Raw genomic sequence first — 12,438 nt, forward strand, 5'->3', positions numbered from 1 at the left:
TTATTAATAATTTTGTGTTTTATTTTTTTATATGATTAATATACATTAATTATTAAATTATAACTTAAAGTTGCCTTTTTACAATTGTTTTTTGTTTTTGAAGAAATATAAACAAATAATAAATTATTAACATTTTTTATTTATTTTTAAATATTAAACTTAAAAAATGTCAAGTAGTTTTAGTCCTGTTGCCTTATTTTTAAATAAAATTAAGTCCCTTTTAAACTTAAATTAAAAAACTATTAATTTAAAGCTTATAAAATAAATTATTATTATTAATTAATATTAAGCATTAGAATTAATATAATTAAATTTTAATAATAATAAAAATTAATTCAATTTGTGTTTTGTTTATGAGAGTCAGTAAATAACAATATTTTACTTAATTAGTTATATTTTATATTAATTTATTAAATTAATTAATAATAAATAACTCTAAGTATTTTTAAGTTTTGCTTATTATTAATATTTATATAAGTTTTTTTTTTTTATTTTTTTCAATTAATATTTACAAAACATATTTAATTTTTTTTTAGTGAAACAAGCCAAATGAAGCCTTTTTGTGCTTTAAGGATTTGTTAGTCCTTGTTGTTCTTCTTTTTTTTTATTTTATCCGTTAAAGAGTGTGTGTGTATATGTGTTTTAATATATATTTTAAGTTTTGAAACTAAATTTAATCACTGGGTTTTTTTTTTGTTTTTACTTTTTTTCTTTCTATAAGTTTCTTTCTGTTAAGTTTAATTTTAGTATGGAACTTTGGAGTGTACTTTCTTTTAAGCCTTAATTTTAAGGTTTTTAGTACATTTTTTCATATATTAATAATTATTACAAAACAAAAAACAAACAATATTATATAAATTAGATTCAATTTTGACTAGAACAAGAAAAATACACACTATTTTTAAAAGATCAATTGCTGTTTTTAAATATTTTTCCTATTTAAACTTTCTCATATTTATTTGGTTTGGAAATTTAGAAAAAAAAGCAAACAAAATGGTTTCGAAATTTAATAAATACTAAAGGAATATGCTTTAAAAGTTAAAACAACACTTAAGCAGTTGAGCAGTTAAACGTTTTAAGCAAAAACTTGCTTCGGTGTATTTTTTGTAGTAACAGTGAGTATCTTAAAATTTGTAAGTAAGAAATACATAAAGAAAGATTATTTTGTTAAATATCGGTTCAGTATAGTTTCAATGTGTTGTTTACGACACAAATTTTACAAACAATTGTCAGCCAATAAGAAACCAAACTCACGTAGGTCTATCAATGGTCCTGTTGTCATACCCAGTGCAGATACAATCTTTACCCAGCCATTGATACAATGTATTGAGCCATTTATAGCGGTTGAAATGACGATCAACCTTTCAGACAGATAAATGAATTTATTTTGCGAATATTGATTTGAGAGTGATCCATTAAATTGAACGGATAGATGAACTAGAGAGTAGGACAGAGAGAAAAGAAATTGAGCAGAAGTCTGCCTGTCTAATATGACCTATGGACTCCTATTCGAAAATGATTAGTTAAATCGTGTAATTAAGGAACGCCAATAGTGTCGAATCTAATATCGGAGCGAGTAGAATACAGGTAGAGAAAATGTGCCACCGTCATCTCTAATCTCTATTTAATGAATAATATCGAATCTGATATCGGAGAGAGCATAACACAGGTCATTTCTTGATGTAAATGTACAACCTTTGTCCCTTCCAATCGATCTTACGAATCTTGATACGAATTGTCATATCGTACAGGACAGGAACGTCTATACTGACAAATTGGATATCGTACAGAGTAGAACACAGACAGAGAAAATAGACGATCGTCTCCTTTTTAGGAGAGATCCATTAAAATATTTAGAGAAGTTCTTATTTGACAGCGGACAAAGCAGGATACAAAGATAAAATTTGTTGCACAGTTTCCTCTTTGGATAAGATAATGAATGCTTATAGCATTAATTCTGATATTGGACAGAGAAGAACACAGACAAAGAAAACTTATTACCATTCAACTCTTAGAATCAATCTTACGAATCCCTATTCAATGGAGATCCGTTAAATAAACCAAATAGCGGCAAATCTGTTGACGAAGAGGAAATATACGTCCGCCTTTCCTTCTAATCAGTCTTAGAAATCTAGATTCGGTCGCCGAACGCACAGAAGAACGTCCATAATTGCAAATATGATATCGTACAGATTAAATCTGTACGATGATTATGAATCTTTTTTTCCGCAGACATCATGGACGAAAGTATCGCCTATAGTGCCAAATCTTTTATCGGTCAAAGCATTGCATGATCTCATGAATAATAAACTCATAGTAGTAAATCTGAAATGTGACAGAGCAATTCATAAACAGAGAAAATGTACGAAGTCTTATTAAAGATCTTCTGCAGAGGTCATCTCTTTACATTGCCTTGCAGGGCTGTGAGACGACATGATTTTGTCGTAGAATATACAGGTCAACCTCCCCTCTGAGGTATCTGAGGATAAACATTTTGATTTGGTCAGACCTGTATAGTTCTTGATGTAAAAGTATTTTATAGAGTAAAAACGACTAATAAGTCAATATCCTTTTCGATCTGTAAAAACATTGCCGAATGTATTAGAGTGTTCGGACCTATAGATCTGCAAGAGAATATATTTCAAATTTGAACTTGTTAAGAAAAGTTCTTGATTAAAACTTACAGAGTGCCAAAATTGTAAAGAATATGCCTTTTCAAAGTCTGATTTCCCTTCCTTTGAGTTCCAGTGATCTTTGTTCGTGAGCTGTACCCTAAGGGTATTCTGTTTAAATAGACTCAAAGCTGCTTTTCTTTAGCTACTTTCCTTTAGTATTTTTTCTAATTCGAAATAAATTTAAATTTTGCAATAACTCTTTCGAATTAAACAATACAGCTCCTATAACCTTTTAACGCCTTAACTCTCCAAGCTTGAGGATATTTCTTAAAAGTTGTGATAGTGTGAATTATGATAGTACGAGTATCTATATATGTATGTGATGATCAGTACAATTCTAATGCTAAATACATACAATTAAATGTTGGTGTGTCTGGTTAGAATATTTATTGTAATCCGCTATTGTTTTTTTTTAATTTTTACATAAGTGTAAGTATGTGTCCCTGCCGTCGTTTAAAGTTTTTTTTTTTTGAGAGAGAGTTTTAAGAAAGTAAGAGAGTGAACTGGTTTTATGAGAGAGTTGCTGATGGTTTTAGTTCTGGAAACTAGTGTAATTGTGGTTGTTACTATAATTCGCAATTATTTTCGTGTGGCAAGTTAATGTCACCGAAGAATAACTACTAATCCATATTATGGCTTGGAGGACTGTTAGGGCCGCCCATCATAAAAGAGGTGGGACTGTGTACGGATATACTGTCTAAATCTAAGGTACCATCACCCTTTTCTAACATGCCCGATCCATCCTGTTTCATCATCATGCGACGCCATTTAGCACGAGCATTTTGGAACCAGACCTGGAGCATTAATTAATAAAAAATATTATATATATAGTTTTATGATTTCTTTGAGTTTATATATAACTAACCTGCAATACTCTCTTTGGTAAACCTGTCTTTTGTGATAACTGTTTAAGATCTTTTGCATCGGGATTGTGATTTATGGCAAAATACGATTTCATGGTACGCAACTGATGATGTTTAAATGAGGTACGCATGCGTTTTGTACGCGACGATGCGCTCATATGAGAACCTCGACCAAAATCAAGATATTCAGTATTTAAATCTGTAGATAGGAATAAAAAGAATTGTTTAATAGACGTTTTTTATTTAGGGTAGAGAACAGTACTTGCATTTCATACCTATGTTGGCAGTGAGGGCTTCAATATCTTTGGGTTTCCGTTTGCGTGGTCGCCCTTTTTGCCGTGGTGGTTGTGGAAGACCGGTCATAACATGAGAGGCAGATGCAAATATACTATTAGGAACAATACGTGTTGGATCCGAATGTGGACTCGATGAATCATTCGGAGGTGAACCAAATTGACTTGAGTACGGATATGAACTAGCGCCACCAACACCAGGCACCACTGCCGAGCCCAAACTGGTCGATGCTGTATCGCCTTCACGAGCCATAGTATAATGTGTTCTTTTTTTATGGAAATGAAAACAAAAAATAAGTTTTAAATTGTTGGATTGTTTGGTTATAAAGTTATAAACTCACCTGCAGTAAATAAGAGCATCTATTATGCCATATTGATCACCTTTTGTTAATGGTGTCTGACAAACGACACAGCAAAAACAGGTCACATGAAATACTAAACTTCGCGCTCTCATCACCAGTTCGGTGGCTCCTATTGAGGCTAAACAACGGGAACATCGACGAGTACCAAAAACACTAAAATGAAAGAAAATAATACATTTTTTAAAATTTCTTATATTCAAATTTTTTTGCTTAATTCCTTTAAAGCTACCGTCCAGTTTAACAGTTTTGTTTTTTTAGTTCTTTTTACTTTTACTGTTCTTTATAAAGATCTTCAGGTGTATAATTTCTTTAAACTGCAAAATTTTCATTCATTCAACTAAATCTCTGCTTATCAATTAAATGTAATGATTTGAAATAAATCAATCCAATCCACCATACAACTTTATACAACTAAACTCCCGGCATTAACTCGATAACAATAACAGTAAACCTTCAGGTATTTATAACTGAATAACTGCCTACACATAATAACAACACTAATGATCATCAAACCCGATCATAATTATGACCAAAAATTACCATTCAATGTATATTTAAAGGTAATTATTGTTATTTTTGTCTTTTCATACAATAGTGTTGAGAATGATAATGATGTTCGTGTTTTTCTGGGATTGTGTAATATTAGTCTTTCATTTTTTTTATTTTCCAACGTCATCTTTTTTTTTGAAATTATGTGCTTGTAGGAAGAAGGAAATTATAAGTTTGGCATGCAATTTCTGATTTGAAATACATAATCAGGGCGGTAATTTGTCCCTTTTCTTAAGTTGCTACTGGATGTTAGGTTTTGGTGTTATTATGTTATGATTTGTATTATTTTCGTGTTTTATTTTTTTCTTTCTTTCTTTTTAAAGGCAGTCGATAACAATATAATATATAATTTAAAGAGAAAGAAAGGGAAATGATCAAGTAATTTTGCGGATTTTAAATGTTTGTGAAAAGTTTGATTTGAAGCGGTTAGTGAAATCAAGGTCAATAGAATTTATTGACGGATTCTTTAAAATTCCCACAATGATTATGATAGAAGTTTAGTAACTTGTCTTTCAAACTAAGTTTTTTCCAAGGGATTAATAGTTTATAGCAAGTTGAACATAACCTTAATCTCTTATAACATATCAATTTATCAAAACTGCTGCATAATTGAAAAATAAAGAAGAGAATATTAGTAATTGAGTTAGAAAGATCCTAATTACTTTAAACAGAAACGATCTTCTTTAAAGGATCGGTATCTACAGGTACAAACCCACGACAATAGGATGTTCGCTAGGGAATGGCGTGAATCTCAAACGTTTAAAGATTTTGAGTTACCACGGCAATAGCATCTCCGTTCTGAATTAGCTAGAATCTTAAACGGTTTAAGATTTACATGAAACAACTCGAGGTTCTTTCAGAAGGCTAAAAGCTTTCCACCCATCATCTTTGGATTCAATTCTGATGTTTCAAGTTGTGAAAGAGTTGCAAAGCCAACTTCATACTCTGGACCCTTGCTTTAGAAGATTAGAAACTTGGAAATAAAGTGATTTATTTTACAAGACAAAACAATGATGCATCTGTACCACCAAATACATAATCCCGACAATAGAATCTTCGCTCTGGAACAGCCGGAATCATAATCGATTAAAATGAGCAATTCCAAGTTTTTTTTCCGCAGCGAAAAACTTTCAACCCGTCAATCATGGATTCAATTTCGAGGTTTCAAGTTGTGAACAAACTCTCTCAGGCCGAGAGAATATTCTCTCTGGAATAGCTCTATTCTCCATCGGTTGAAGATTATCAACTCAGCAATTCATGGATCAACTCGAAGCTTTTTCTCCAACTTTCAACAATTACGAGAGAGTCACAAGAAGATCAATAGCATAAAAAATCGAAAATGTATTGCTTTCGGAGTTTAAAGCTAGAGAAATACTCTTATAAATAATGAATAACTCTTATAGATGATTCCAAATTCGATTCATTTAAAAGTTTTCCCGGTTTTATTTTTCGAGGGTTAACTCTTAAACTTGGCCACCTTCACTGAAAACACTTGATGTGTTGTGTGTGCTTGTTTGTTTCTCTTGTACTTCACTACGAATACAACACGAAAGATTTTTAGTTAAGATAACAGAATGATAAATATCCAATATTATGGTCAGGTTTTTTTTAAATATAAAAAATATATTACATATAAAAACAAACTTACTGCCATATAATTTTCGCAGTTTTATAGAGGCAACTAAAGTAGTGCATAAATACGTGCACCAAAGACTTAAGTAGTTGTATAGAACCAAAATATCATAATGTTGCCTGAGAATGCGAATACGAGTATGAATTCATAAGCTCTAGAGATCGGAGGAAAAATACAAAACAAAAAAAAAAACAAGAACACTTTAAGATGTGAATGCCTACACTTTGACGATGACGATGTCGACAATTTATGTCACCTCCCAATGTGTGCATGTAGTATAGTATACATGGACACAATGTTGCAAACGAAAAGTTAAACGTGTACTTATGTACGTATGTAGGAAGAAATGTGTGTTAACCAGATGTGGTTGAGTCGGTAGAAGACGACAGAGTGAATGTAAACAGCAGCATCAGCAATCGTTCCGGCAGGCAGCCTGCTAACATCAGCAAGTGCACAAAATTCAAAACGAGTCACATCTAAACATCTATCATATGCAACGATTATGATGACGATGAGGACGACGTTGAAGATGATGCTGTAGTTGATGATAATTCGTTACACTTTAGTTTTTCATATTGTTGCTGCTGATAATGATGCTTCTGCTGTTGATAAAACCAAAATAATAAAACCAACAACAGATTGTGAGTGGTAGCAGCAATAGTACATGTGTTTTTGTGGGCAATATACATGCATATGTTGCTGTGTAACTATATCGTACTTGTATGCAATTGCGAGGACAATTGCCATATTTGTATTTGTCATGGTTAAGGCAGTTCTTTAAAGGTATTTGTTTTTAAGGGATTTAGGAAAATGTAGTGCTAAAGAGGTTGCTCGTTCAGTGACCAGTTCTTAATGATAACTCTTCAGAAGAATGTCTAATCGCTTATCAAATATTGAAAGATATTTAATATTGAAAGTCAGATTTTAGATGATTTAAGGTGGAACAAGTGTTACTTTTAATTGTCATTTGCAATGTTTTCGAATATAGTAGATGTTTCTCTAGAGCTCAGTTTCAGCTTAAAGTAACTTTCTTCTTTATGTAATTGTGTTTCTTTTTATATTCACTATTCTTGCATAAAAATGCCAATTTAACCACTAGTATAATCGGTAGCAAAGCTTTTCCAAAAGCAAAGTTTAAAGTCCAAATAAGAAGTACAAGCAATAAGAAAATTTCTTCTTTGAGAAGTAAAATAGCGTGAGATCCTGTAAAATACATAATTCTGTTCAACGATGGAAGGAGTAAATGTACTTGTTGTTGTTACAGCTCGACTGTGGTCGATAGTTCTTTCCTGGGGAAAAAACTTTCGATTGATACAGCTGTCGCTGGGTTGACAATCTTTGGCCTAGTATGACTCGGGTCGTTCCGGAGCGAAGATCCTCTTGAGTGGTGTAAAAGAGTCAGAAATCATTTTAAAGTCACTTTTAGCGAATCATAGGGGAAAAGACGTTTTACAGTTATACACGCTTGGTACCAAATTGACAACAAAGTGTTTATAATTTTCAATGTCAATATGATGTTAAACAGAACGTTGCGTTGTCAATATTACAACGTTTCGTTGTCGAGATCACAACGATGTTTTTGCCGAAATTATATAAGCTTAATCGAAATGACGACAATGCGTTGTTGTATTGACAACGATGTTAAAATTAAACCGTGGTTGTAAAAATGATAACATTTAGACACATCCGTTTACTTAATGTTAACAAACATGGTAAGCTCACTTTTGACAACGGATTGCATCAATTTCGGTATTTTTCTTTCGGGGTTTCCCTCTGCGAAAGAGCTGTTCATCGGTTGAACGGATGTAATTCTGAAAAGTTTAAAAAAAAGAGATCCCGTGCAGAGTAAAAGACATGAACCGAGTCAGATATCCTTTAAAAGTCACTGCTCTCAAAACAAAACTGTCTTCCGAAGAGTTTGAAAAGAAAGGACTTTCTCATCTGCAGAGTAAAGGATCGAAACAGATTAGTAAACGACTTAGTGATCCTTAAAAGCGACCGGTCTAAGATCAAAATAACTGCTTAACGATAGTAACGAAGAGTCAACGAAAATAAACGTAGCTTTTCGAGGAAGGAAAGAGTCAGTGATCGTCGTTTTTTTAGTTCAAAGTAGCAGTAATCGTAAGGAAGAGAGGGGGCTTTCTCTCGTGCAGAGTGGCAGTTCAGGAGCGAGGAGTAAGAGTAAATATTTTCAGATTCATTTAACTCCAATCGTTTCAATATGTTTCAAATAGAAAATGTACTTTTTCCTTTGAGGAGTTAATATGTTAAACAAATCTTAAAGAATTAATTCTTTTAAATAACAAATTAGTGGTTTACAGTAAGTTGTAATCTGCTATGACTGTTGTTGCTGTTGTTGATAGTTAGAGAGTCTCCTTTTATGTTGTTGAAAATTATAGTTCTTCTTACTCGTGTCATGTGTACTCTTATTACACAACAACAGCATCCATACATACTCAATGTACGCATGCATCATGCATGGTTGCATATTTGGAAACAGAAATATTGTTAAACATATAAAATTCCAAAAAAAAGAAACAAAAACCTCTTGGGCTCCACCTCTTTTGGTAATGGTGATATATGTACAAAAAGTAAAGTACGTTTAAATGTACATACATGATAATATGCACATGGATTTATTATGGTTTCTGTGTGTGTGTTTGTGTTTTTTTCTTCTTCTTCTTTTTTGGAATATATGAAACGACCGAAAATGCTATGGTTTTGATGACTTGAAATGTAACTACCAACATGTTGTATAATGGTTGAACTGAGGTAAACCATTCACTTTTAAACTTCAGAAGCTTAAACCAGAAAGAAAAACATGAAAAACAGCATATGACAAACATTTCATATTGTTGGTTTGTTTGTTTGTGAGGTGCTTTATATGAATAGACTGCCTGAAGTGAACATATCAGCATGAGACATCAGCATAAGGAACTCAATTCCAGCAACCATTATCGGCATCAACAGTATCAGTGTAATCAAAAGCAGCATCATCGGCTAAAACATTATCATCATTGTTCTCATCATTTGGATGCAGAAGCCTTAAAAGTAAACATTATATGTTACCAGACTAAAGAAAACTTCAGTGCTTTTAATATACATTCGTACATATGTTTGTAAGTATGTTCGTCTGTCATATTGTAAACATAACTACTACCAGTGGCCTTGTGTGGGAATTCTGTGGTTTTTGTAACTGTTATGAACTGGCTACCCTAAATCCGCCGCATCACCACATCACGACCAAAATACACACATACACACTCACACACACCTTCCTTCATGTACTCACTCTCACATATCAGATTTCGAGTGCTTGAAAACATAGTCATATATTAAGAGATGTCACTTTGACATTTCGCCTGCTCTTTTGCATGGCAATAACCATAATTCATTTTTTCCCACTTTTTTCTCGGTTTTATATTTATTTTTCGTTTGTTTCTTTAGTGTTGGTTTTTATGGGGATGTTTGAAAATAAACATGATCAGTAAACAAATACAACAACCGTACCATACCGATGCAATAACAAAAAAAAAACTAACATGAAAAAGGTGAGAAACAGCAACAAAAATAATATTTATATGAAAGTATCGGTTTTTGTTGTGTGTAAGAGAAAGGGGCAAAATTCTTCCCGTAGTTAGGAAAATCATTACACTTTTAGAAAAATTAAGTTTTCTTTAAGAGCATTATTAATATAAGATCACAGGTAAAGTATTTACTTGGAGAGTGATCCTCATGATTTAAGGAGATTTTAAACATAAGATCAGGTTGTCCTAAGTTTTATGATATTGGTGATGTGTTCTAGATATCGTTGTTTAATGCATTATTTTCGCAATTAATCTCATAATGTTCTCATATCTTTTTGTGCATAACTTAAGATTCAATGAATGAAGGTGATCACGATCGCGATCGATATCTGTCAAAAAGTCGAGATTACTAAGTCTATTCTCTCGACTTTTTGACAGATATCGATCGCGATCGTGATCACCTTCATTCATTGAATCTTAAGATATGCAGGAAAAGATATGAGAACATTATGAGATTAATCGCGATAATAATGCATTAAACAACGATCAACATAGACCAGTTTATAAAACAAGTCTAAACTTCTCAGTTCTATAACATTTACATCTTATGTAAGAGATATTAAGATCAATGAAATTTTTAACGATCGACACCTTTTGTAGTGATCCTAGTAGAATAAATATAATGAAATGGATCATTTGTACATCTTATGCTGTGAGTACGATTGTTAACTGTAATTGAAAACAAAACTTATCCCTTTGAAGACCGATATCCTTTAAATTTCATTAAAAACCTAGAAATACTTCCGAATTTAAACCTTATCCGATACTTCCCCTTTGAGGAGTAAAAGAGTCAGAGATCAATCTATAAGAGGATTTAACGATCTACTCTATAGACAGCGATCATAAGATAATACAAGAATCGATCATTCATGACATGATCAAAGAAGATCATAAGGAGAGTAGATCGCCAAATGTGATTAATTCATTATTCGAGATACCATCAAAAGATCATAATGAAATGGATTGTTAAGATCAAATGTGAATGATCAGCTTTCAAATTAAGTGAAATACTTGATCAAAAAGACATTTTTATATCGAAATTCAGTAATAAAACCGATAAAATAAATCGAGAAATATAAAGTTTAATTTTAAAAGATACAGTTGTTAGCTGTCATTTCCGAAGAAAAGAAAGCTTACTCTCGATCATGATTTACCACCTAGAAGAAAATTTAACGATCGGTGAATTGGTTAATGATTGACAATGTAGTTAACAATCAAAATATTACACAAGAATTTTCAAATAAATCGTATCCAAATCGACCATTCGTAACAATTTCAAAAGATCATACGGATATAGATCGTTAATAGCTTATTAGATCAGTAGCTGAATTACAGCATAAGTGATCGAATAATTTTTAGTATCAAACAAGCAATTCGGAATTCCATCACCTCATAAATCAAAATTACGATCAATTTTACACGATCATAAGTACGGTTACTTATTTAATTTTGATCTTTTAGACCAAAATTATTATCAATTTTACACGATCACATTTCCACTTACTCAACATCTAAACTTTTAGTGGAACAAATACGATTGATAACGGAATCTTTCAGTGAAGCGAATACGATTGATAACGTTATACGATGGATTTGCAAAATCATACAAAACTTTTTCCTTTGAAGAGGTCTACAGTTGAATACTAACTAAGATTCATCTTCAAAAAAAAACCCACTTTTTCGCAGTGTAAAACTGTAGTAAATATTTTAGCAGATTTCTATATGATTTTACTACAAGACATAAAACTAAGGGGAGTTTAAACCAAAAAGAAAGATCATTTCATAAAAAATTATAGTATATTGCGTGTCATGTTTATATTTTTGTTTACTGTGTCCGTCCGTCCGTCTGTATTTTTTAATATCAGTACATACGTATGCATGACTGTCTATCTGTCTGTCTGTCCGTCCGTCCTTCTGTATACAGTATTTCAAGAATATTTCGTGTTATTTATGACGGTTTTTTTCATTATGAAAGATACAAGTGTTACTTATTTATATCTTTTTTTATGTTCAAGTAGACGACAACACATCACTGTATATTTCAAATTTATTTTATCATAAAACTGGCAGAGATTGTAATAAAACAAAACAGCAACGAGCAAAGAATGAATAAAAAAAAAACTTATAATAAAAATGAATAACGTCACAGCAGCATTAACAAAAGTTTAGCTTAGAATTCAGAGGATTGCATATGCAAAAATTTGAAAAAAAAAGAAATCAACACACTTGTGGTTACTTATGAATGTATGAATTTAAAATTTCACATACATATAGTCAGCCAAAGTTTGCCATGACTGAGTGCATCATTGGCAGCCACTAACATCATTATTCTCCACATAAAATATAACAACTTATTTTTGTGAGATTTAGCTACTAAAGCTTAGAAGAGCAGATATATTTACGTACGTTTCTACGTACCCAGTACTGTGCTGACTGATATTACAAGTTTTCTTTTTCTTTTTTTTTTTTGGTTTTT

The 12,438-nt window shown here is 31.8% G+C and overlaps 1 protein-coding gene across 1 annotated transcript in view; it reads right to left on the minus strand.

Annotated features, from left to right (window-relative positions):
• Positions 1-468: 468 nt before the first annotated feature.
• LOC111681183 (protein apterous) overlaps positions 469-12,438 on the minus strand; it is a 48,266-nt gene continuing 36,296 nt past the window's right edge. Inside the window, 4 exon segments of the mRNA XM_046953824.1 lie at positions 469-3,469; positions 3,541-3,737; positions 3,814-4,097; positions 4,173-4,346. Coding sequence (XP_046809780.1) covers positions 3,296-3,469; positions 3,541-3,737; positions 3,814-4,097; positions 4,173-4,346 — 829 coding nt within the window. The 3' untranslated portion in view covers positions 469-3,295.

Source organism: Lucilia cuprina, chromosome 6 (genome assembly GCF_022045245.1).
Source record: "Lucilia cuprina isolate Lc7/37 chromosome 6, ASM2204524v1, whole genome shotgun sequence".
In the NCBI taxonomy this organism is placed as follows: domain Eukaryota; kingdom Metazoa; phylum Arthropoda; class Insecta; order Diptera; family Calliphoridae; genus Lucilia; species Lucilia cuprina.